This window comes from Amia ocellicauda, chromosome 21 (assembly GCF_036373705.1).
Source record: "Amia ocellicauda isolate fAmiCal2 chromosome 21, fAmiCal2.hap1, whole genome shotgun sequence".
In the NCBI taxonomy this organism is placed as follows: domain Eukaryota; kingdom Metazoa; phylum Chordata; class Actinopteri; order Amiiformes; family Amiidae; genus Amia; species Amia ocellicauda.
In genome coordinates, this window is record NC_089870.1 from 20901334 (window position 1) to 20928698 (window position 27365).

General features: G+C 43.4%; 1 protein-coding gene and 1 long non-coding RNA gene across 2 annotated transcripts; both read right to left on the bottom strand.

Moving 5' to 3' along the window:
• Positions 1-74: 74 nt before the first annotated feature.
• Positions 75-26891, bottom strand: ttc6 (tetratricopeptide repeat domain 6). The gene is made up of 26 exons (XM_066694390.1): positions 25796-26891; positions 21690-21803; positions 21306-21410; positions 20979-21086; positions 20006-20412; positions 19341-19839; positions 19054-19183; positions 18751-18926; positions 16173-16309; positions 15905-16074; positions 14861-14981; positions 13533-13683; positions 13228-13310; positions 12949-13025; positions 12504-12661; positions 12114-12245; positions 11724-11873; positions 11240-11380; positions 10237-10350; positions 9471-9590; positions 8635-8708; positions 5789-5999; positions 4861-5013; positions 4520-4693; positions 3071-3296; positions 75-713 (listed from the first exon to the last, which is right to left on the bottom strand). The coding sequence occupies exons 1-26, from the start codon at positions 26768-26770 to the stop codon at positions 577-579; spliced, it is 5043 nt and encodes a 1680-aa protein (XP_066550487.1). The 5' UTR covers positions 26771-26891; the 3' UTR covers positions 75-576.
• On the bottom strand, positions 22576-24898 carry LOC136717150 (uncharacterized). The gene is made up of 3 exons (XR_010805191.1): positions 24702-24898; positions 24419-24537; positions 22576-22750 (listed from the first exon to the last, which is right to left on the bottom strand). It is a non-coding gene; the product is annotated as an uncharacterized LOC136717150 (long non-coding RNA).
• Positions 26892-27365: the final 474 nt, after the last annotated feature.

The window sequence follows — 27365 nt, forward strand, 5'->3', positions numbered from 1 at the left end:
AATGGAGTCGGGGTAATATCAATAAGTGACAGTTTTTCAATTACACCGTATATATTCTTGAACAGAAGCCAGTGGGTGTGTGGGAAGTAACAAATTATCTTTTCAATTACCTTCAGCGGATCGTCTGCAGACGCGGGTTGCACAGCTCTAGTATAAACAGAAGCAGCGCACACACAATGATGAGGCCAAGATTGTTCTGCGCATTGATCAGCCCACCTTGGTGTGTCTGTGTGAAGTTAATTCCTCTGTATCTTGTGCTGAAGAAATTATGTCATATTTACATCTTTTTCTAGGTTAGTTAATTTTTCTCTCCCATTCATCAACTCATGATAACAGCTTGAACACATAGGACAGGTGAATATGACTACTATTAATAAAATAGATTACAATTTATTTAGTTTTAACCCGAAAACGCCCATAAGTTGGTGTTTAAGGGGTACAGTTTCTATTCCAGGAAGACATTGAGTGGCTATAACTGCTCACAAATATTCATATTTTGCACTAGAAAAATAAAGTAGAAAATCTGTGCCTATGATTGAAACAGCGTCAGAACGGGACGGAGTTTGTTGTCGGTCTTCACACACCTTGGGCTGCCTCCTCGAGACGCACGGCTTTCTTGTAATCCGAAACGGCCAGCTCCGTGGATCCCAGCTTGCCCCGCACGTCGGCTCGCAGTTTATACACCAGGGCGTCGTTGGGCTGCAGGAGCAGAGCTGTGCGGGAACAAGACCAGTGGGTCAACTTCTGAGCACATCATGCGTGTATATTGTATTTCAAGTAATGTTAACCACCACTACACACAATATCTGGTTCCTTGAGCATACTTACTCTGTCCACATCGAGGTGAACAGGATTTTAAAAATGCTTTTGTTTGTTGAATGAAGCGTATCGATTGTGTTGCCAATAAAATGTCTGGTTGGCTTATTGTCTCTGCTGCAGCTGAGACTTGTGTCAAGCTCTGATTCTCCTGCTTTAAAACCTCCATTACCCAGGACTCATCTGGAAGTTTACTTTTCCATTTAGATAGTAGATTTTCCCATCATTTCCTTGCTCCGTTTCAAAGAGGTTAAAGGGCATATTTAGTGTTCAGTTTCACACAAACACGGAAAATGTGGCTGGATCATTCTCCAAAACTGAACTCTGTCCAACTGAAGATTGACAAGTATTCACTAACACCAGCGATGGCACATAAACAACTAAGACCGAAGTCCTGACCTCACTGGCGTCAGCCTCTCAACAGGAACCCACTGTTGTCAACTTCAGCAAAGGATATGAACAAAAGGAACCTTAAACGTTATCGCTAGCTGAGCTTCTATGTAAAGGAAACCAAACATAATGAAATGAAAAGGAGCACAGATGTATAATAAATCGACACTTGTGATTAAATGTATCTCTATGAAACAAACCGAAGATGAGTGTCCTAGTGAAACATTCAGTCACACTCGGCAGACAAAGAGACAAAGACCAGGTTAAGGATCAGAAATAATCAATAAGAGTTCAGTTGGGCTTTCTCTAGGCATCTAAAGGAGAACAGTTTGATCATAATGAAAATAGTGTTATCATCAATATTATCATCATCCAGACAGACAGACAGACAGACAGACAGATATGCTGTCTTATGAGTCACAGGGCGTTTAACACGCGCTTTATTCAACGTCTCTCTCGGCGCCCTGGCGGAGCTGCGACAGGCTCCTGAAGAGCTGCCATGGCAACCAGTAATTTGCTCTCATCCGTTCAGAAAAAGAAAACAAACAAAACAAAAGCGTGTACAACTGGTACGGGCCCAACTGTCCGGGCTGCTCCTGTTAAGGGCTGGATCGCGTCTGGGCCCCAGGATGGTCTGCGTTTCCTGACGCTTCTAGGCGAAGGAGGTTTTAATTGAGGGAGCAGAAGAAATTAAACCAATACCTCGCGATCGAGCGGGATAACCACTAGAATGAATGCGCCGACGCGGGTTTCTGAATCGGTGCTGCCTTTCGGATAACAGAGCTGATTGACAGGTTTCATATTCCTCAACAGCCTCTGCATTAGAAAGCTGAGCAAACTTTCTGCAAACTGGGATCTTTATCGTTTCCTGTGGCGTCACCAGCTGATGTGATTTCCTCCAAGACAATCAAAGAACTAATAATCGGGCCTCGACAATATGTAGCAAAGGGTTATTGAGAGCTGACCTCGTTCGGAAGTAAGCAGTAGCCACCTCTCTAATGCCCGGAGTTAGACATTTTGTTTCTAGTAAGCTTAACGAGTTATTTAAGGGAGAAAAGTTATTAATATTACACAAGCGATTATAAAATACTACAGTGCACTTTTCAAATCATGTTTAGAAGATGCGGGGTATTTAACTGAGTTTTTTCCCACTAGATGGCATTGAACCATAACAGCTTGTTATCAACTTTCATTTCATCCAGTTTAATCAGTTCAGGATTGAGGGTTTACAAACATTTAGCTTTATAAACGCGCGGGAAGTAATCGGAGTGAGAACGATCCTATAGGGCATAAACAATCTCTTCTGACAGAGACTGACCTTAAATCCCTGCTATTTGATTCCTTATTTGGAAGTAGATCCGATCTCTCTTTTGAATGTTCCTCTAAGATGCATCATTTCTGGATTTGCTCGACAGAGTTACTGTCACGCTGAACAGATTGGGTATGAATAATGCAACAGATGCGGTGGAGAATCGCTCGCAGAATAACATGTCTATCCTGGGAAATGTATAGCATCTTGATTAAAGCAACTGAAAAGATTTAATCACAAAATACTTTATTACTTTGTACTTTTTGTTCCACTAGTCTTGTTTATCTAGGTTTGAAAATATTTCCAGACACTATTTGTTGATGATATTAAATGAATTAACATGTATGTATGTATGTATGTATATATGTGTTTGTTTGTTATTGTTTTCATTTTTAAGCCCATTTTAAAAGCCAATTTGCACTTAATTTTTCCCAGGGTGCATCTCTTCCACCCGTGACGTTTGGCACAGTGTTGCAGGAGACGGGATTATCTTCACACCCGTAGGTTTTCTGCGTGATTGTGCGTTCCTAGTGTAGCAAGAGGGGGCCGCCTCACCCTGGGAGAGGTCTTTCTCCGCAGACTTGTATTTCTTCACAGAGATGTACAGGTTAGCCCTGTTGAAATACACGTGAGTGGAGAATGGGTTGAGCTTGCAGGCGGCGCTGAAGTCCCTCAAGGCTTCCGGCACATTTCCCAGCAACGTCCTGGCGATGGCCCGGTTGAGCGCGGCAGAGTCGTCACTGGGGTCCAGATCGAATGCTTTACTATAGTACTCACTGGCCTGAAAAGAAGAGAAAAAACGATTCTTCAAAATGAATATTTCTCAGAAGACTGTACTTTACACCTCTCGGGTTCTCATGATTAATTAGAGATTTCGCAAAAGCCCCTGATGGGAATGAACTATTAAACTGTAAGTCAAGTCATAAAGTGGATAGAAGAACTAAGTTGCGGTTATCTTTGCCCTTGAGTCTTGTTTGACGAGATTAAAAAAACAACACGCGTTTCACATTTTGACAGGTATTGTCCATTTAGGCATCTTCTGGGGTGTATTTTTTTATAGGTTTCGGATAAGTGTAAGGTTTTACGAGTTCATTTTCAGACGCCGGAAAACATAATGCAGAGAAATCAGCTGTTCGGATGTGATGCATTGTGGGCTCGCATTGGAGGAAAGAAAGCTGAGCAGGAAAAAGTACTTTCAGTTACAAAGCATTTTTAATGTTCAGACATGTTTAGGTTCAGTCTATAATAGACAAACGTCGCACATCTTGTGAATGGTTTGTGAAATGTTTTTCAATTTCTTGTGAGCCTCATTATGATGGTGATTATTATTCTGACAAATGCTTGGCTATTGCATAAGAAACACAACATAAACACTCAACAATTTGCTGATTACTACCATTTAAAACAATTGACATGGTCCTCTGTGCTTTTCGGTTAATAAAACCTCATTATTACTTTGTCTACCAAAGAGCAAATTTATCTGCACTCATTCAAAACAGACTTGTTTGTGTCACAAGAAAAAAGACAAGAATATGGAGACGCAATCCATAATTATTTTGCGGTTCGTCTCATAAGCGCCACACATGACCTTTTATACATCACTTATATAACACTATTTGTTTTGTTAGAGTCCTCTTTGGGAGACAAGGGTGGTGTAGAAAAATACAGTTATTTTTTAATTTGCTTTAGCTGGCTGTTTCTATTTCCGCTTGTCTAGACCGGAGTTCAGAGGTCTCCAAGTGTCAGCACAAAATCCGAATGCATGCTCTGCGATTCGAACCTAATTAAAGCCAATTAGAATTTAATAGGCCGCGGTTACAGTTGTTATTTCGAAAACCTCGTTAAACCCACATTGAGTTCCAAAGACTGTTGTCGTGACTTAACTGTTGGCTGGAGTGACAGATTCTGATCTGGGTGGATTGCATGTTTACAGCCTCTGTACCATTTTAACTTTAGAAGCACACAACGTTGTGACAATAATGATGTATAAAACACAACTCTCACCTGTTCGAACTGCCTGTTGTAAAAGTACAGGTTGGCAGCATTGAAATAAGCCAGTGCGTACTGCGGGTTGTGGGCTATGGCCGCCTGATAGTCTTTCATTGCGTTGACTTTGTCTCCCATGAATTGGTTGATGACGCCGCGGTTTGTGATCAGCTGATCAGAAAGGGGATTGTACTGCAACATAAACGAGGAAGTAAATTACGTTTAGAACAAACCAGAGCTCAAACTGCCTCCTTTTCCTCTTTGTAAAATAATTTACTAACACAAATTAATTCTGGTAAGAAAAGAGAGATCTTGTGCTGATTCCACTGCAAACTACTCCTTATATTTTCGCTGAATACCTTCAAGGCGGCGTTAATGTCTTGGAAAGCCGAAAAGGTGTGGCCCATCTGTAGGTTGATGACGGATCGGCCTTCGTAGGCGGCCCAGCAGGACGGGTCGACTTCGATGGCGATGGTCAACTGATTCCAGGCTTTGCTGAACCGGCCCAACACCTGGGAAGCAACAAACAACCAGACACAAACACACCCCAAACAAAACAGAGAAGAAACAAAACAAAAAGAGCTGATGAAACAAACACAGACCGAGAATTTGAGATAGAAGGACAGTCATCATGACAATGATATACATATTTTATGCCCACCATCCGAAACGTGTTCAATTATCTGAATGAAAGAGGCTTTGTTCAGTTTTAAATGGGGGGTACAAATGGGGGGGACATGTGAACCTATTTCTTGCTCAGTGTAGTGAGGCTCAAACTTTTTGTGGGCTCTTTTTAAATTTCGCCTTCTGGCCGTGAAATGCTGGTCAGGACCCGGAGAGCCCCAGAGCGCCGCAGTGCTCAACCAAACAAACAGACTCATTTCTAAATTGCGTTACTGGGTTTGTTTAGCGTTAATTACGGCTCAACGAGGTCAAACGCAGCAGATGCGGAGAGAAGGCCGAGCTCGATGGGCCTGAAGTGCGTGGCTCATTAACTGGAGGGTCTGCACTCCTCCAAATCTGCCACAGAGAGCTCAAGGCCGGCTTTTGAGGAATCCAGCCGAATAAATATAATTAAACAGAATATAATTCACATTCTTATCATCTGAAATATCCCTATCCCGTTCGATTTGATGATGACAACAACAAATCCACTTGGAAAGAACATCTTTTGTTGTTGTTGATGGAGTATTGAAATTAAAATGAAAAATAACATCTTATGTTAACACTATACTCAAAAGTATTGTTTAGAGGTCTGTTATACGAAATTGTACACAAACCCCTCACCTGGAAGTTGAACGCCAGGCCGAGTCTGGCCTTGGCACACGTGGGGTTTAGGTGCAGCGCCGTGAGGAAGTCTCTCTGCGCCTGTTTGGTGGCGTCTTGGTGTCCGTAGTCCATGTAAACGTTGCCTCGGCCCACGTAGGCCTCGAGGAAGAAGGGCCGGAGTCTCAGGGCCTGGGTGAATGCAGCCGTGGCTTCTTCCAGGTGACCAAGTCTAGATACAACAGTGAGTAACTGAGTAAGTGATGTGGTCGTACTATTGCTATTTAGGTGATGCTTTGATCCAGGTTGTTAGAAAAATAAAGCTTTCTTCAATGCCATATTTAATACAGCACTGAAAAGTTATTTGCTAGCCTGCCCTATCCACACCAGGCAGATAATTTTGTTCTCTCGTTCTTTACTTCTTCCTTTTCATTCTTTCTCTTTCTGTAGAAAAGCACCACCAACCCTGTGTCTTTGTAGGCACAAGACACAGCTCAGTAATAATACATCAATGTAGCCTTGAACTGCTCAGAAATGACAGCGTTTCACAATTGAATATGAAGCGTTGTGGGGAAAGTGTAAAAAAACAACAATTGGAATAAACTTCTATTGATCTCCTCTCTCTCGCAATTTGAGTTTTAACTCCGAGGTCACACATAACGTAAACAGGTTTATATTATCTGAACAAAAAAGAACAAATCGCCAATGGATTTGTACGTTATCTGCAGCAGATAACTGAAGAATCCCATCACGGGCAACAAGCAGCAACAAACGCTGAGATAATACCCCGAAAATTGCCTTCACAATGATGCGATGCAGGATTTCACCTTCATGAATTCAATTAAAATCACACTTTGTTTTTTGTGCTTCAAAGTACAGCCGTTTCTGTGCTGTCTGTAGATCTCTTCAGACGATTCCACCTTCCCTTGAACCCAGACCAAGCTCCTCATCTGCGGTTCGACTCCAGCGACCCTCTCCACCCCAGCGCCTGGAGGCAGCCGGCCACACAATCCCCGCACTGTCTTTTCCGTTTCCATTGCCAGCAAAACTCCTTTCTTTCAAAACTAATTAATCCTCCCAATTATGTTTGTACCAGCCTAGTGCTTTACGTTGATGTGACTGGAGCTGCAGGGGAAATGTATTTGTTCTGTGCCGAACCAACAACGCGCCTATTGTCACTAACCGTGGGCGAAGTGTCAGAAATGCGCAGTTTGTAAGATAATCGAGTTTGTTTTGTCACCATCCGTAAACTGCTGTTTCATTTAAGCGCTTCAGACAATCGAGCAGGCCTGATTTGAGCTTTACAGACAGGTGTAGGAGAGATAAACCAGAAAAACATTAATAGCTTCGGTGCATTAACTAATTACATTTAATTCAAATTACTTTTCTGTGCTTTGAGATGTTCTGCTCATCCCTGGGCCTGTCTAGTCTGCCTTCCTGTCCCAACACTGGAGTGACAGACCACAACCAGCTATTTTTATTTTCTGGTTTTAACTAGACGCAGATATTAATGTTCAGTCAAGAATATCACAGCTCGTCGGCGAATCATTGGCTGCTGTTTCGGATCTACGACTTAATTAATGCGGGCATTCGGTGCAGAGCAGACAGGTACAAAGGTTAAAAATGCCTCCATCGTTTGAAAGTGACCTTCTCTCACCGCTTCCTCGTTTAATCGCCGCAGCCACAGTGTGACATGAGTGATGGCTGGCGGAAGGTAAGGCCGCCCTTTGGGATTTGAAAAAAGCAGCTCAGTGGAGCGCGATGAAAATAAATCTGTCGGCGGACGGCTTTGGCGTTATTGGGTCAGACAGGATGTTAATAAGGCATGTAAATCAAAAAGGCAATTGCCGATGTTGGGGGTTTAGTTTGGCTCATCTGAGCGGCAGTGAGTAAATATGTTGCTCTAGTGTTTCTCACACCCCCAAAACATTTAGTTGGGGTAGAAAACAATATCCGAATAAAACAGAACCAACGTTTCTTCCTTAAACAAAGAACTTTGGAAATATGAAAATAAGGGAACATTTACAATTCCATCAATGTCCTTGGTGTGCAATCCATATTCATATTTAATCTATGAGAGAGTCCACACTAAACAAACTACTTTGTAAGGCACCCCATATGTTGTATTTTTGAGTCTACATATAGATTTATTTGGCTTTGAAAGTGGTAATTAAAATGATGCATCACCGTTTTCGGCGAGGGTCATCGAAAGGCCATTGTTCCCGATTCTGGGAGCTGCAGCTTCGGGGCGAGTCGAAGCACGAGCATTTACTCTGCCAAAGTAACTCATAAAAGCAATTACACGGGGCCTGGGGGCGGCGTTCCTTTAAAATCAATAACTTCAGCTAAGCCTCCATAGACACAAATAAATCACCTGGCAAAGGAGGAGGAAAAATACATGAGATCTTCTGCAGACGGCCGCCGCTATCTGCAGTTTCCCGAGTTTACCGAGCGCCGGTGGAAACTTCAGCGGTCGATGTTTTCCACAAAGACACTCGTTTCGTAGCAATCAGGACACACGTAAGTCGGACAAAGGAGTAAGCTGTGCATGAAGACAGTCTGATAAAGTGCGACCGTGCAATAACATGAATAAGCCACTGTCTGAATGATGCTGCAGTAGAAGAACGGACACCGTTCATCCAAAGCACCGTGTCTATGTCTTCTAATAACGGGGCGACACGAGCAATTCAAGAGGATTGTTTTCCTGAAGGTTGGGGATGATGTTGCACCAGCAGCTTGGTGTTGGTGATTTAAGTCACTGCACTAGCTGTTGGGATGTGAGTGAAGCATCCGCAGACAAACCTGCCTGACAATCACAAGCATACTTTAAGACGTATTACATCTTCAACGTGTCTCAGGAAACACACCGGTGGTGAAGGACTCCCACCGCATGGAAATTGGAGGCATCTTCTGGGCTCTTTCTTGAGGCGGCTTTAAAATCCTGCAAGAGAAGAGAGCAATGTCTAATACAGCTGCTATTCCCCTTAAAATTACAGCTCACCTTCTTACTATCTTACAAATACCACTGTCTCTAACATTATCTATCATTTCACTATTCACTAATATACAAAACACAGGAAAAGTTTACACGGTATCTTTCCACAGTAGCTTGAATTTATATTTATTATTTTTAAATTAACTGTAGCACGTTGGGTCTTATCCATAAATCATACGTTACCACAAATCACGTTAATCCCTTAAACAGCCCGTGTTATTTTTCCACAGCGCGTGTAAATACTCTTGCCGTGAACGCATGATTGGTTTTCAACCAACAGACCAAGACTGGGCGCATTCGTGGCATGTTTTTGATGCTAAATCCAATAATAAATGTTCCACCATTCACAAGTTACAGTACCTGAATAATGTGTGATCGGCAGGCTTAAAAGTCACTATATATGACAGCTGTACTCGGTATCACATTTTCAGAACCAAGCAGGGTGTGACCAACACAACGCAGAAGATAAACGCCTACATCAAACCCTTTAAAGAAAAAAGTTGTATCCAAATAGAATTTAAACACACGAAAAACATGTTATTTTCACTGTGAACGGCCCAAGATATTATCAAAGCCCTTCGGAATGAAAAGGCACGATTTGTGGGCAGGCAATCTTGATAAGAAAGTTAATTATGTGGAGTTCAATAAACAACCTCCTAAGAGTTTTCCAGGGCTCATCTGTTCCAGACCCCTCAGCCCCTTGCTCACCTGAAGTGCATTATTAGGATCATTGAGCTCCACGTACAGAAGCCCTCGATTAATCAGCACTTTGAGCTCGACTTCTTTTCTGCTTCCGAGATGCTGGACGCGTCCGTAGTCCTTCAAAGCCTGTATTGGTCGCAACAGCACAGGTCAGAGGACAGAAGCATATCAAGTGTCTGTCGTTAAACTATCTCGCGTCACTAGAGAAACTCCTTCTGGAACCAGCTCTCAAAAGAACAAACCTCTTACAAGACTCATTCGCCATTTCCTCCCCAAAAAGACACCCTAAACATCTACTTCACCCTTCAGCTTGTAAAGAGAAGATACATGGATATACAGTAGTTCTCAAACTGAGAAGCGGTTTAACATTCAAACAATCATGGCAAATGATCATTATAGTGGCACAATACGACACTTCAGACACTTCAGCTATAAAGGCGTATCTGTGTGTCTAGTTCTTTTACAATCTATTACCTTTTATGAGCCAAACCTAACAAATAAAGTTATATAAATAATCAGACAGTAAGCTATATTTATCCCCACTGTCATAGAAACCAGGAAAGCGGGCTGATTTGTGGAGAGCTGACATCATTAGCAGGATGCAGAAGCAGACCCCCTACCTTGAGTAGAGAAGACATGGATTTGCTTGTTAAGACTTCTGGAGGTTTGCAAAGCGAGATTACCACGATCAAATAGGTTGTAAACAATCCCAATATTTTTATTTAAATGTGTGGACAGTAATAAATCAATTCAACACTACAAAAACGCGTACCTTTCCGTGCTCCTTCATTTGCTGGTAACACACCCCTCTGTTATAGTACGCCAGAGAACACGTCTCGTCGATCTCGATGGCTGTGGTGAGATCTTGTACGGCGTACCTGTATATCTGTGCAAAAACAAAACAGATATTTCTCAGGATTCTGGGTGAATTTGCATGAATCCTTGAATGTGTGAGTTTCCCCTGCTATACTACAGTAACCTTTTATAAAGGATTGTAGAGGACTGTATGCTGATGATATTGTACTTGTAAATGTTGTAAATTGACCTGGGTGGATAAATATATAAATAATAAAGCATGCCACTGTCCAATTAGGGATATGGACTAAAGAAAAGTCACGTAACTCAAAAGGGAGACATAATCAAATATTGGATATGTAGACTGTATATGTGGGCGCCCACTTCTCAAATATCCTCGATGCTGGATGCCGCCCCCTGCTGTCTGAGAGAGGGGCTGCAGCTTGGTCAGGCTCACACTTTTTACTTTTTGCAAATTAAAGCACTTCAGGATTTCTGCTATTCTAACACGATTTCGACGTAGTTGAACCAGTGATATTAAATGGTTTACCACACCTTCACTGTGTTCTACTACTGACTACTGTGAATAAATCCTGGTCTACCACTGTACACACGGCTTAGAAATATTTATCATGGTATATCACGGTATTCCCATGGTCCAGTGAAGTAAAGCGCAGTGAAGTCATGTTGAACCCATAGAAAACTACAGTAAAATCACAGTAAATCCACGTTAAAACTAAAACAATCCTAGGGTAAATGTACTAGGGTACATTTGCATATAGAAACGCATTTCAAACACTACATTTCCTACATATGGTGGCATGGTTTCCCCAGGGATTGTCTTGGTACTGAACATGTTAAAATTATGTTTCCCATTCTCCCGGCTCTCATTACATGCCGAGACCACGCACTGAAGCCGCCCGGTTGTTGGCGGAGACGCAGAGCCGCGGTTAGGCGACTGTCACAGAGATTCATTTCACCTTCATGAAGAACTTCAGCGCCCCCCGGTACAGATAAGCTCTCACACTCCGGGGCTGAATCCGCAGGGCTTCGTTGCAGTTGAGGATCGCCTTCGAGAAGCGACCTTTGGATCCGTAGAAGGCGGCACGACTCAGGTACACCTCGGGAAGGATGTCGACAATTCATTAAAAAAATTGTTCAATTTAAGACATACTTAAATGTAACTGTCATTGAAGTAACAATCTGCTTAGATTTGACATTTTAAATTGCATATGAAAAAAGTGGGTTCTTTATAGAATTCTATACTTAACTTAAACCCCCTACTGTTTAAAATAATGAAAAGGCTCTGATTTAGGAAATTATTACTTCAATTAAGGGTTCAATTAAATAACTGAGAGTTCGGTTGGAACAAAAATCATCAGGGTAGGGGCTCCTCCAGGACCAGGGCTGGTGAATGGACGTATAAGATAAAGGACCTGGCTATGAACTCTCCTGTCGTGTTACCTGGAAGAGGTTGGGGTTGATCGACAGAGCCCTGTTGAAATCCTGGACGCACTTCGACTGTTGAAGATGCATCCGGCACAGGCCACGCTGGTAAAGCGCGTCCGCAGAATCCGGGCTGATCTTCACTGCGCTGCTGAAGGCTTCCACCGCCTGCAGGGACAGGGGCTGCATCACAGTGCACTTACATTGACCACCGGACAGAGCCAGAAGGGCCGATGCAGTCCCGCTTCAGAGGGGCAATGTCTTTTCTCTGCCTTCCCCTGGATGTTAGTTTTGCTTCAAGCGTTTATGCACTCGATCATTAGTTAGTTAAGGAAACATGCATGCAGAACCACAACAACAATACAATTAATATCTGTAAATTGTTCTGTATGAATACTAGTTCTCTACCTGTAATAGGTTGGCCTGGGCCACATGGCAAAGGCCGGTCAAATAGAAAACCTCAGCGGCGTCGGGGGCAGAGCAGCAGTCTCGATCGGGGCACAGTGGCGTCAGCACTTTCTCAAAGCTCTCGATGGCGTCCTGCGTTCGTAGCAGAGAAATAATATCAAAGCATTCGCCTTCAATGGATCATCATCAACGTTTGGGTTTCTCCATCATTACTCTGCTGTCTCTAAGACTGGACGGCTCACAGCGATTCAGATGATCAACTAGATAACCCAATAAATAAGAAGCTCCAGGTCACACTGTTTCGTCTGCGTGGTGTTGGTAGGACGGCTACCCGAGAACAGAGGATGGGAGCAGTGGGTAAACCGGGACCAGACAGAGTATGAAGCGCACCGTGTATTTCCTGGCCTTCATCTGAGTCTTCCCCAGCAGGATGAAGGCAGAGGGGGACGGCCGTGTCCTGGTGGCTGAGGAGAGGCAGGCGATGGCTCTGGCGTTGTTGCCCAGGAAGGACTGCACCGCGGCCTGCTGGATGGGGGAGGAGCCTAGAGCTGATGAGAAATGGTTGTATTCAAACGTAAGGGCTTTTTTTTGCTGGATTAAGACAGTGACTCAGTTTGAAACAATATCATGGAAATATATATTATATAAAACATGTAATCACAATAACGGCACGCAACCAAACACCTCTTTCTGTGTCAGCAAAGTATAAGTTTCCCCACAATGCCCTCTAGTGTCACTCGAGTGAGCGACTACAGTCCTCAAGTCTCCTCTAAATCAGACATGAACCTCCGTCGCCGGCTGTTAAAGTAATTTCCCACCCTTCTCACTGCTGTACCTTTATTCATTTCCGCAGCGTATCGGATACAGAATCTCGCCAGCTCAAAATCCTTCATGTCGCACAAATACTGGCCTCTGAAATACAAGAAACGAATGCAAGACAACGTTATTCTTTAATTGATAAAGGGACACCATATAGGAATAGGCTGCTTCGTAGACAGATCCCCACAGAGAGGGAGAAAGCAGCACAGAGCCTGCAAACGGTCACAATAAGATAAGAGTCACGCGAAATTATAATTATAATACCTTTTTTTTAAATCTCAGGCACTTCTCCTACCTCATTATGTACAGATGGTGTGTGTTGGGCTGGAGATGAATCGCATGAGTTATGTCTTTCAGGGCCCTCGGTAAATCACGCACCTGTCCATTTAAGAAATACATAGAGAATGAAAACCCCATTAAACTGTTTTCAACTGTTTTGTTACTGCAAAAGTAACCCGCATTGACCTTCAATGATGGCTGCATTAAAAACCTGACTGCTTTTTTGAAACATGCAATAGATTCACAGCTAGCACTCCTGGATGTTTTATGGCACATTTTGTTGTTAACTAACACTGAATACAAAAATGAGACGCAGCGCACCTTGGCATAGGCTTGGGCTCGGCAGATGTGCGCTCTGATGTAAGTCGGGTCCACCTTCAGCGCGTTGGTGAATCTCCGGATCGCTTCGGAATGGTTTTCCATTTTCAACATGTAGACGAGGCCCAGGTTCACATGAGCGACGGGGACACATCTGAGGAGTGAGGAAGGCGGGAAATAACGTCTCGTTGCTGGACACATAGATCATTGTAATACAGTACAATAATTGTTGATTATCCTCCGCAACAACCATGATGGCATTTAACATGGGGTAACTAATACAAATAAACCTGACTAATGATATACCATAAAAGACAGGTAATCAGTTGATATTTTGGGTACTATTTCACCTCTGAGCAAATCCTACAACTTTGTATTTTGTGAACTTCTATATAAATAACTTGTCTCTTGTTGTTGGCTATTTTTGAACCATTAGCACTTTCCTTTTTCTCACAGAAACAAAACCAAACACAGTTCTAATTAATGGAGCCCGTTCAGTTCCCCAGCTCGGTGACTCATTGCATTGTGTGCGTTTCTCCCCTCTGTCTCATTGATAAACCAATTGGAGGGACGTCTGAGCGGTACACCGAGTCTCTTCAGTTAAAGACAGCCTTTTCGAAGACTGCTAAGATTGTAAGAGACGATGTGATGACGGCAGCGGGATCAAATAAGGCTGAACACTATCTTTACAGAAGGGCAAGGGATATATGAATAAAACAAGCATCGTAGATGAAATTGTTTTTCCATAATGGAAGAGCACTGTACAAATTATACTGCCATGACGCGGATTGTAGGAACATACATACAGAAAAGGTCTGAGCTTAAAACGAATGAGAACAGTGCAGCGAATGTACCAGGTCAGGTTAATCACAACTTACGATCTTCCAGAGAAAAAACTATTACTCTCAGCTCTATCAATAAGTACAGAAGTAAAAACCACAATTTCAATATTATGAAGAATATCTATTGGTGCTTCAATTTGACGAATGCATCTCTCTGCTCTCTGTCTAACAATATCCGCATTGAACAGTGTCCTGCATTTTCAAATCCACACATTTCAGTTTTTCTAACTTCTAGCAACAGCCCTTACCTACAGAAGATACTTTGATGACAGCTGTCAGTCTTGTCATAACACACAAAAACTGTTCTACACACTTGACCACATTGAACTCCGTGTGAAATCAATCCCCAAAAACCCTTTGAGAAAGTCTGTGAGCGTCTGAGACTCCATCCCTTTCTGGTCCTTCCCTATGAAAGGCGTGTTGCTTCCTCAACAGCGAGTCACAACGAGAGCGAAATGCAGGCAGACGTTCACAGCCGCGCCGCGGTACCTGTCGAGCTTCAGCACCCTCTCGAAGTCCCCCACGGCCGACGCCCACCGGCTCTGCTCGGCGTAGAGGACGCCGCGGTGCAGGAAGGCGCTGAGGTTTTCAAAGCTGTCGTTGATGAGCACTGCGAGAAGACACGCACAGCAGCAATCATTCACCCAGGGCTCCATTTTCCATGACTTTCCAGGATAATTTCCATTATTTTCCAGGAAAGAAAAGTAAGATATTTTCCTGTTTGACATAGTCAGTCAATGCTCAAAATAACATTAATAATGTGCATAATAACAGTCAGTGTGCGTAATCATCATGTTTGTACGCAGATTAACTGCTGCCATTACTAAAGGTCTACGTAAGTAGTTCTGTGTCAGGTGCATGTTACTGAACTGATGTCAATACTAAATCTCTCCACCTCCACCCTACCAGACTACTTCACAAGTGCAGTAAGTGGGTCATCCCATGTCAAATGAACACAGAAAAGTGGATTTCGACCCTCATCACCTCAGAGTTATGAAATTGATTTTATAGTTAGAAACAAATATGGTAAGCAGTCCTGCAATGATATTTTGTAGAAAAAAATTAATCTCCAAGATATTAAACTAATTGATGACAAACATATTTAATGCTTTTATTTCCTAGAATTCATGTTTTGATTTTAGTTTTTTTGTTTTTGGAAATATGAAGATTTCTTTCTGACCATTTCCCCTGACTTTTCCATGACTTTTAGGTTAATGTTTTTCCCTGACTTTTTGGGTTTTTCCATGACTGTGGAAACCCTGTCACCGTGTTTCCTTAGGAAATAGCGTTTGAACAAACTCGGGAATGTATTAAACATCCTTCCCAGTTGCGCCCTATTGTCCTTATTCTGTCAAAGAAAAACACTTAGCTGATACTTAGTTTGACAGGCCAGGCTTCACAAACTGAGCTTTCAATTCTGAATGAACAAAACGTATGGCAACATGAGATGCTGCGAATTTAGATCGACGTCTGTTAACGAATATCGGCCATCATTAGTGGGCTTCCTCCAATGATGATGCTCAGCTGTCCTACCTGAAGCGCTGAGGTCCTTTATGGCCATTTCAGGGTGCACCTTTCTCAGCAAGCAGCCCCTGAGGTAGAAGGCGACCCAGTTGTTACGGTCCAGATAAATTGCAGCGGATAAATCTTCTATTGCCTCTCTGTGCTGGGACAGCTTGGCGTATGTTCTCCCTCTGTATGTCCTACAAGGAAAAACATGGATTATTGTGGCGCTGTTGTCCGTGGGCAGCCATTATACAAAGACAGATGTGGGTCTATGAACGGTCGGTGCTTTGCTCACCTCGCTTCCACATTTCTGGGCTCCTGCTTCAGTAAGGCCGTGAAGTCCGAGAGGGCCACCGTCCAATTGGAGCGGCGGAAATGGTGCAGGCCGTGGATCATCAGCGCGTCGGTCCGCCTGGGATTGATCGTGAAGGCCTGCAACATGGACATGAAGTGAGGGGAGCGAAGAGGAAGCCAGAAGAGGAAGCGCGCTGAAACCAGGACACGGTCGGAGTGACTTTTCTTTCTTTTCCATCTCTCTGAAAGCTCCAGATTTATATTCTATATCAAAGTCCTGTGTGAATTGCTCAATTTGCTGTGAAACATACGGCTCTTTTCCATTTCCTGTCTGCTGCTAATGTCAGTGCTCCGTGGTTGTCAGCATCCCATTTCATTGTCTTTATTACCCTGTGCTCAGGGGTGTAAAGTAATGCTCTTCACTCCTGTACTTAAGTACCTTTTTCGAGTATTTGTACTTTACTTAAGTATGTACTATTCGTGGCTACTTTTTACTCCATTACATTCCCCACAGACGACTCGTTCCTGTTACTCTCTCTCGGTAGGTCATTAATGAATATGAAACCGGCTCTGTGCGTCTTTCTGCAATGCCACAGCGCCATTCACACGTCACTCACACATTATTCCATTTGGGAAAAACAAAACCCTATTTTGATTGGCCTTCATGCAGTAGAAAGGCGGGTCAATTTGTCCATTCAGGTTTGCTTTCAAAGTGGTATGCCCACAACGAAGAAAAAAAAAGTTTCACCGCGCAGCTGCATAAAAAATGTATATAATGTTAATAATGGGTATGGAAAATGAATAGTGTAGCACTAGTGCTCACAACTGCGTGGAAAAGCGACGTGCCGGTGAGTTGGGAGTTACGGACCCGATCCACACAGCAGAGTGGTCTGATCTGTTCGTGGCAGTATTGCTCCAGTCTCATGCATTGCCCCTCAAATCTGAAGCATTTGCCCCAGTCATATCTGTGCCCCCCCGGCTCCTGCTTTTGTCAGCGGTGGCGGTGGCGGTATCTGTCACCGCATTTCTTGTATGTGACAAATCTCATGCATTGTCGTTTTAAAATCCTGAGAGCTGTGCAAAAACACTGTGTGTAATTCATTGTAAAATCGATTATTGTAAATCCTATGTTATAGTTGTGCCCCCTCAGTCATTTCTGATGCCCCCTTGTGGGTTAATCCCGCCGCCGGGCCAGACAGGGGTCAGCTGCACTCGCCCTGATGCGGGTCAAGTGTCCGCCCTTCACAGTCCTGCGACACGCATGCGCACACAGTGTTAGTGCTGCACACTGCTTCAACACAATGAACAAAACCATGCGTGGGTGGACATCACAGCAGCTCTACTTTAATGACAGCTGTCCATAAAAGATGTATATAAAACACATGTTTTTAAGATGGCATGCGTAAGGACATCACATTTTATCATTTTATATATATAATGAAAAATTGATTTTGTAGCCACACTCTCACTTATTAGGTATTTGTAGCCCAGATGAAGACACAGTAGTGTTGAAAGGCGTTGTTACTCAGTAAAATGAATTTTGTAATACAAGAGTCCTGTCTAAATACCTAATAAGTGAGAGTGAAGTTACAAAATCAATTTTTGATTATATATTTTTGCCTTATTTGGGCCAGCACCCCATGGAAGGGAAGATGATGTAGTGCACAGATGCTTTAAAGTTACTATATATATATATATATATATATATATATATAACGCAGGAGACTGTATATATATATAACATCCTGGGGAGTTTTGAGATTCAAACGCAGTCTCCTGCACATTACATTATAACACGTGATCACTACAGGGGTACATATTTTATATATTTTTGGGATATGTGTGTGTGTGTGTGTGTGTGTGTGTGTGTGTGTGTGTGTGTGTGCAAATAGTGAGTTTGCTAAGAAAACTCAAAATAGGCTATTATATAAATCCCCCAATGTTACCCTTTGTTAATATTGAATACAAATGAAAGTAATTTCCAGATATGTGCCTAAATAACATTTATTTTTGATGGATGTGGTTTTCTTCAAGATAAAATTGAGGAACCATAAACATAAAATACCTTGATCATTTATGTAAAATAAAATGTTGGATTAAAATATCAAATGAATCTCTGGCGTGCCTCTTCATAAGGTTCACACACAAACACAGGCACATTCACTTTATTACTAAAATCACAATTTACTTTTACTTTTGTTACTTGGTTACTCTTGAAAGTAGCTACTTTTTTACTTTTGCTCAAGTTCTGTTTGAATGGGAGACTTTTTACTTTTACTCAGGTATGACTTCCGACTACTTTTCACACCTCTGCCTATGCTTTGCACTTTAGCGAGTTTAATTATCTGGCACTTGTCACTTTATAGCATTTACTCTTAGTGTATGTATTGTATACATCACTTTAAAAGAAGGATGTTACTGTTTGCACTGACCTGCGCTGAACTGTTAGGAGTCTTATATATCCTGGTAACCTTTTCGTGTTATATTATCCTTATGTGGTTTATTACATTTTATAAATGATTAATTTATCCTACCTGGCGCCCAACTATATAATATAATGCAAATTGTTACAATCTCACCATCGCGTAATCCTCCATGGCCAGTAAAGTCTCATTTGTTTTCTCATACATCTCTGCCCTCCGAAAATAGTTCTCATCATCTTCCGGCCCGCGCTTGATGGCTTGAGTGTAATTTATTATGGCCAACGTAGAGTCGCCTTGCGCTCGGTAGATCTCCGCTTTGGACCTAAAGGCGTCTGAAAGAAAGTGAACGAGAATAACGGCTCCTGGCACAGAGTGTAGAGAAAGTATCTGACCAAAAAGACGATCGAACTGTACTAGGTCACACTGTTTTCTATCGCTGATGTGTATTGGAGGACTCACCTGCATGGTTTCTGTTGTGCTTGATTATGAAATTCAGGTCTTCCAACGCTTTCCCGAGGTTTCTCTTCAGCAGATGAATACTATGTCTGTGCCAATATGCATCCAGCAAGAGTGGCTCTCTGGCAATCACCTAGGAGAACAAATCATTGATTAAATGACATCGTATTTAACAAAACTGGATCATTTATTTCCTACAGCTCCCAGCCTTTCTTCACAAAAGTAAAAGTATTAAGGAATGATGTTCTCCTTTAAAAAACAATAAGCTTGGCGACTCCTAAAGCACTTACTGTATTCAGATCTTCCAGCGCCAGGGTAAGATGGCCAAGTTTTTTAAGCAGGGCTCCTCTGCGGCACAAATCGAAAGCCCCTGACCCTCGCTGTGCAGCTATAACCTGTGTGAGCTTGTCGACCTCACTCTGCAAATCGGAGGCAGTGACTTCAGCGCCGAGAGTACAGGAGAGGTCCACTTCGTCCGGGACTGGACCCTCGGCGTCTGTGTGTCGCGTATCAATAGAGCTCCGTCTTTCAGGATACAGCGGCGTCGGTCTCGGATAGTCCGCTCCAGTCTCTACATCAGATGGGGGGAACACTTCATCAAACCAGCTGTCCCAGATGTCCCTCACCCACTCTCTGGGGATGGCATCCTCTGGGATCCCGCCTCGAGCCGCCGCAAAGTGTTCAAAATCCAGGAGTGCAGGGAGGCTGGCCCTTCTAGACCGGAGCGTCTTCTTGGGGACTCTCAAAGAGGGATCTGTCCTTCTCTGGAGCGCGGGCAAGGACTCACACCTGTGGAAAAAAACAGACAACCAGCTGATAACAGAGGAACAAGGCGGTGTTGTGCTTTCTTCTGCATGTCCTGTAAAAAAAAATTATAGAGCCTACATTAACACAATCAGATGCATAGAAAGATAGATAAATAGATGGATTTCTTAACATAAAAAATAATAAACACCTTGCCAGGGTCCTTGGTGGTTGATTTAGTTTCCTTTCTACAAAAGCCAGCTTTTCTGGGCTCAACTTTTTCTTTCTTGTGCTTTTCTTCCTGGGGTGTATAATATAAGTCTGCCCTGCTTTCCGAGCGACATCAGAAAGAGAGACATTTTCCTTCTTCTGTCTTTGCATGAGTTGGCTTTGGCTACCGACGGGTTCTGGCAAATCGGCCGGGATCGACTCCGCTTCCTTTGAGACGGGGATCGTGGGACTGCGGGCTTCTGACACGGCCGCCGTCTTACTCTGTGATAGCTGCTTAATCACGACGTCCACCTCCTTCTTGATCGCTTTGAAATCGGCAGGGACTCTTAGACCTGAGTCTGGCAGCACAGAGAGGTCAGGGGCTGACTGGGACCTCCAGATGACTGCCTGTGTGAGAGAGAGCAGGAATAAAAAAAAGTCTCACAAGATGTTGCTGTAAAAGTACTAGACAATAACACCAAAAAGTACCAGACAATATCATAATTATCCAGATTTGGTCAGTGAACAAAACAAAAAAAGTTGTTATGTTTTGTTCACTGACCTAATCTGGACAACAGCCAATTGTCTCCAACTATGTTATTGTCTGATCAATGGCACTGGCAACATTGTCTCTGCTGCCTTTAGGTAAATTAGGACGCATCAAACCCCACTGTACCTTCGGACAAACATCCCGGGGGCTTTGCAAACCGGCATCGTATTCTGAATGTAAATCCATTAAAGACCTGCAGTTTCTGGATAGAGATTTTTCCTGGAGGCAAAATAAAACGTAAATAAATAAACAGAAGAAGAAGATGCACTGAAAGGTGAGCCAAACAACGAATACACATTTATTAACAGGTCGGGAAGCTGTGACTTTTTTAATAAATTAGTTTTAATATCTTTGCATCCCAGGAATAAAAAATAAAGACGTTTACGACAGTTATAAAAGACGTATACAGCTGAAACTGTCTGACCTCTACGGTTTTATTTTGCACATCCAAAAGGTCTTGGTCTGACTCGTTTAAATCTTGCAAGTCACAATAGAGGTCTGGCAGCACGTTTGGCATTTCATTTCCACTTCCCTGCAAAAGAGAGAGGGTAAGAATTCACATCAGGAAAATGGTAACCTAGGAAAGAGCTGTGAGTGAAACACATGACAATCTTCAATTACTCCCAGTTTGTGTGATTTAATGCACAACTTGGATCACTGGGAAAGCAACCTTCCACTTATTCAAATTGACAACATATAACCACAGTATTGGGGGTAAAATGCCAAAGCCACACTTGTGGAGGTGAAATACCTGGTACTTTGGAAACAACTTGTCTTGCACAAAAGACGGGGTGAAGGTGAACTTCGGAGGCGCGGGGTTCCAGAACAGCTTTGATTCGTTCGTGTACATAGAAGCCTGTGTGTGGGTAGGAAGGGGGTGTATTTTATAAAGCAAAGACATAGGACATCACACTGCAACATTTCAGTATACAACGTATATCTTAATTTAAATGTTGGGGAAATAAAGGTTACACATATTTCAGGAGATTTTCATATCTATGTAATTGATACATGGACACAATGTTGAAAAAGGGGATTTGCCACATTTATTAGCAGTTAATGAACTTAAACACCCCCAACCTACTGTACAACAATTAATTGCATACCCATTTAGTTGTCTGCCATTTATATTTACCTGTCGCCCTAAAAGCACCATCCTCGGCCTCTCCACGTAGTACTCCGCAATCTTCTGCCACTCGGTCAGGTCGTTGTGCGTTGGCAGGAGGACGACACCGTCCTTCTGCTCTGCCTGATACACAGGAGCACAACGCTCTCCTTCAGACACAACCCTGATGCAAGAACAACAACAGTAAAGCGTTAATATCTGGATGTGGACAATTAGAAATCACACAGAAACACACAAAGGCATTTGTAGTGATCTAGCGCCACCTAGTGCCACAGACAAGTTGTTGACTAATTGGTATTTTTAATGTTTTTTGTCATTCATGCTGATTCAAACTGTTAAATTCAGAATATGGTGAACAGAATAGTTGTTCATGTTTTTTGACACCATTCACATATTTGGAACTGAATTAACTAAAAAAAAGTTTGTCTTTATTTAAAACAACTACCAAAACATCAATATAATACCTAGGAACAGATATGTTAAAAATAAGAGATCAATTCCCATTTAACTATTCTTAAACGGTGTTGGCGTTGGTCAAGTGACCAGGCGGTGGTGTCTGTCCTGAGGAATTCAGCCCTGTCTTCTGCCCCCTTGGCCTCTGAAATGACTGACCTTTCACCAGCACACAGGGCTGTGTTGTCACAGGGATTAGGAGGGAGAGAGAAACAATGGATAGGTGGGGCTGCAGTGGAGCTGAGTGAAGGAGAAATGAGTTGGGCAATCAGGTAACAAAGCTCTCGAGAGGGACTCTGCTTTCACACCGAGAAGCCTGCTTTGGGACGCTTTCATGTGTGGCCTGAGCAAAGTGACCAGTTTTAAAAAGAGAGAACTGTCGCCTTTACAACGTTACTATATGCACAGGAGATCAAGCACAATTTGTTTTCCCTCACCAGTGCGTCTCAGCCGGGTCTGTACGGCGGCTCGATGCTGCTCCCTGTGGCAGGATGTGGAGAGAGGCGGGCCTTCGGCTGGGAGAGTGGCAGAGCCGAGACGTCGATTGTAAATCCAGGGGCAGCACTTGGGTCAAGGGGGCCGTGCACAGGTGATGGATAGTCTTATACTCCTGAACACTGCGAAGGGAAAACAGAAGGATATCTCGTCACCTGCCCGTAGTGTATAATGTACAGGTTGATTATAAAGGAAGATGTGAATATTGAAAGCTGCGCAGAAGAAAGGGAACTCGATACACACATAACTGGGCCCGTGACAAACACATTGCACTACTTCACGTTGGGAAAACAAACTGAACGGCCCTCTGAACTGTCCTTATGAACACGATCCCCACGGTGCCAGCCTATGTTCACTGCACATTTCATGGTTCATTTATGATACTAATTTCTGATAAGCCCAATTTATTTGATAAGCACGACAATAGGACTTGCAAGAATAATTTGCATAATTTATAATGGCTTTATTTGAAACTTACTTAACAGCAAAACTAAGCCACAAATATATGTACACAAAGTAAGAGAAGGGAGTAAGATTTTCTGATTCTTTTTCGTTTAAACTTTTTTTTTTATATAAAACATGGAAATACAACTTTGTCAACCCTACTGGGCCTTAAGTATCAGTTCATGTCACCTTTCACATGCTGTGTAGCGTAAAAAAGTGTGTGCAGAACTTCCTGCTCTGGCAGAAGCAGTCAAAGGGTTATTAATGCCGATCTGTCTTGCCGTAACATTTCAACATCCTTTTCAAACGCAAAGACAAACAAGAAAAGGTGAAACTATGTGTGTGGCCCATTAAAAGCAAAAAGAAAAAAACTGACAGTAACAATTTATGGAGTTGTTCGCTTTGGGCTGTCACTCGCTGATTTACTGAGATCTGAGTTATTAATGAAGCAGAGGCTCCGGCGCATATGTAAGAGCATGCACAGGGTCACCCAGATGCCAGTCGGCCGCTCTCGAGAGCCGGAGCATTCTTTCGTCGTGAGTGCGTTCTCGGCTAAGCGGGCGGGAGTGCTATCCGTTTACAAGCAAGTCCTTATACAGGCTCTCTTCCGTAGCCTGCGGACCTCTCACTGACCTCAGCGCCTACAAAAGCTCATAATTAAAAGGGTTTTTTCTCAATATCGGGAGGAGAGAATAGGAGAGGTGTGTCCCAGCTCAGAGCTCAGGCTGGGAGAGACCCATTCACGGGGAGAGACTCACGACAGGTAACTCCAGGCAGACCAATTGGAGCCTGCACTTTATTAGCCTGAGTAATTATGTGTTGCAGAGCGTTCACTGTCAGTGGGATCCCCCGCAGGGGCCGGACACACGATGACTGCACTGTCCTCAACCCTGTAGGTCTCCACAGAAACGTCTCCACACTAAAAGCGGGCTTTTGGTTGTCAGATGACAAGTCCGTGCTGAGTACAAAGGAATTGCACCATCACAGGTTTCATTAATTTCATGTTACCACCGATTCCAGAGAGCATGAAGAGTCAGAATAGACTCCCTCTGGACTCTGCGTGAGATAATATCAAATCAGTTCTCCCTTTACCCGCTGAAAAGGTTTAAAACTAGTGTAAAACAGTGTGTATTTGTGTTTTTGTATTATATTTATTCAGGGGTTTTCTAGTTTGACCTATAAAGGACACGCGTATCGACTCACTGGATTTTTTCTTCTCTGACAGGGTTAAACAGCTGGGGTTTACTGAGGGTATCGAGGGAAACACACACATGTTAGGATCGATGAAATGCTGGCGAAAGCGGCGCACACTGACACCCGACGAGTAAATGAACACGGAACATTACTTGGTTTTGGGGGTCCACGTTGCCAGGAAGGAAACTTGTTGCACTGGCTGGCTCTTCTGTAAACCCCGAGCAGTTGTAACTGGCACTCCTTTCACACTGATTATATCAGAGTATGTCACCTTAAAAACAAAGCATAGAAAGTTAGAAAAATACAACTATAATCGTACGCCTCCTACTGAATCAAACCCTCCACCGAATTAAAAAAAACAGGATTATATATATAAAACATGTATCTGTGCATGTAGAAGTCTAGTGAAATGATAAATGCAGATCTTGTCTGTACCTGTTCAGGACGTTCCAGGGCCGTGTCTTGTGCACAGCCCAACACAGAGTCTTTCAGCGACACAGTCTGTGAAGAAACCACTTCACAAGACAAGGGGGCATCAGAGGACGGCTGTGGATCCGCTGAGAGCCCAGCTGAGCCCTTCTTCTCAGCCACTTTGATCGACACGTGTGGTAGAGGGACATCTCTGGTTGACATCCCCGGAGGAGGCTGGCAAAACAAATTGTATGTTTCAGAAAAACAGGAATTATTGCCTCAGATACAGTTAAAATGTGTGCTTTCGCATAAGACTCTACTCTTTCTTGTGCATCTGGATATTCTAAAGATAATTTCTGTGTTAAATAGGAAAATCCTTTTTAATGTTTATGTATGTATCTGAACAGTGATTTGCTTTCCTTCATGGTACCATTCCTTTTCTGTAATAGAGAGCAATACAGCTAAGACTGCTAAGACCTTGGGACACAAATGGAAATTGGGCTTCAAGGCATTCAAGACAGAAAACAGGAGACACTTCTTCACACAGAGAGGCGTCACAATCTGAACAAACTCCCCAGCGATGTGGCTGAAGAGACAATTTGGGAACATTCAAAAACAGACTGGATAGGATCCTTGATCACTTAGTTATTAATGGACACCAAACGAGCACGATGGGGCGAATGGGCTCCTCTCAACTGCACACTGTCTGATGCTCTTATGAAAAAAATGCAGGTTTGGAAATGAACATTTGAAAAACTCACTGCCCAATAAGTAATTGATCGAATATTGGACTTTACCCCTGATTGTGTATCTTCAGCTTCACTTTTCAAAGTCTCTGCCGCACTCTCTTTGGGTCCTTCGTTGGAACCGCTTGTTGGATCATCCTTTAAATCACTTATCTGTGAAAATTCAAATAAAACAGTTCCATTATACGTATGAAAGCCTTTCAATTGGGGGGGGGGGGAAATCCTTTTCCATTTTAAATTGTAGGCACTAAGCTCTATATATTTAATTTTGTTTATTTTCTGTAGCAATATACAGTATTCAATAGAAACACGCACAGTTTGAGACAAGGGGACACACTACACACACACACCTCCCTGTCCCAGGTCACTTACTTCCCCCTCGGTTTCATGGCCGAGCACTCTCTCTGTGAGCTCTTTGATCATCAGGTCTGACGCCGAGAGGGAGTCTGTGGCGCTCCCAGCCTGCAGGGAGGCGATGATCTCATCCACCGTCCTGGCTCTCCCCCTCATCAGCGTCTTCACCGCTAGCGTGGCCCCTTCCGGCTGTCTCTGCTGGATGCGCCTCTCGTGTATTGATGGATCTGTCCGAGCTATGTCCTCGGCTTCCTCCAGCAGCTCGGCGGCAGACCTCACCCCGCGCGTGCGGCTGGACCCTGCACTGCTCCCGGGCTCTCCTCCGTCAGTGGGTGTCGACTGCAGAAGCGGGGTGGGACGCCGGCTCTCTGTCCTCACCTCTCCTCCCTTCTTTCCCAGCCTCCTCTTGAGCTTCCCGCGCTCACTCTCTTCCGAGGTGTCGGAGGAGTGAGAGGCATCGCTGTCCTCACTGTCCTCACTGCTCTCTGAGCCCGGTGTCTGGGGGGCCCTCGCCAATGGCGGTCTCGGACTGGACCTGTGTGGCTGACTCTTGACCGCGGTGGGTCCCGGTTCTTTGGCAGCAGTTGTCTTGGGAGCCCGTGGCCTGGACTGAGTTATAGGCCGCATTGATTGGGGTTTTTTGGGCTTGGGTCGTTTTGACAATAAAACTGTTCTGGTTGTTCCTACTTGTGGAGCTATAGCGGGCTTCAGTGCTGCCATATTTCTTTTTAATAAGATCTTATTCTCAGTGAACTTGCTCTCTTCATGAACACTCAGGTCAAGGACTGCTGCTTCACTCCCGTGCTTTGAGGCGCTGGCGAGGAAGAGAGCTGGGGATTTCGGACACTCTTCCTGAATCTCCGCAGGCCTCACCGCGCTAAGCCTGCTGTTCTTGTCGAGGATACTGTGACGACGGGGTCCCTCGAGGGGAGCGCTGTCTGTCTGGAACGGCCGGTCCAGTGAGGAATCGGGCAACGGAGTCGGGGAATTCATACTGGGACAAGGACCGCTGATCAGCTGCTGGAAACAAAGGAAATCCTCTTCGGACGTCTCTCAAGCTCCTTCCCCAGCTTAGCGGCTCCCTGCCATCTTTAAACTGAGCATCTTTCTACTCTTATGCTCTTAAACACAAAATAGTTGTTCTCGTTATTAATATTTGTGCACTAGTAACAGGAATAGTAATAGTAGTAGAAGTAGTAATAGTACACTTAGAACTATTCTGTTTGTTTAATTACAATACAACTTTGTGTTAAATGTACCAAATTGCAACACAATAACTTTTTAACACAGTAGTATTGTTTACAAAATAATGTTTTTGCCACACATTCAGATTTTGTATTTGTAGTAACAAAGTTGTGTTGACATTGAACACATTAGGAGGGAAGTGTTACATATAAACTGTCTTTTATTTTTCATGTAAAGGTTTACTTTACCAAGTGTAATCAAACAAAACAAACTTCACTACACTTCTGTAAAAACAAGAAAGAAAGCAAAGAAAAAAGTCATTTATTTCTACGTGCACAAGTAATCCGCTGAGGAAAGTCATTGTATTTCCGTCTCAAACTACAGTGAGCTTATTTGGTCGACT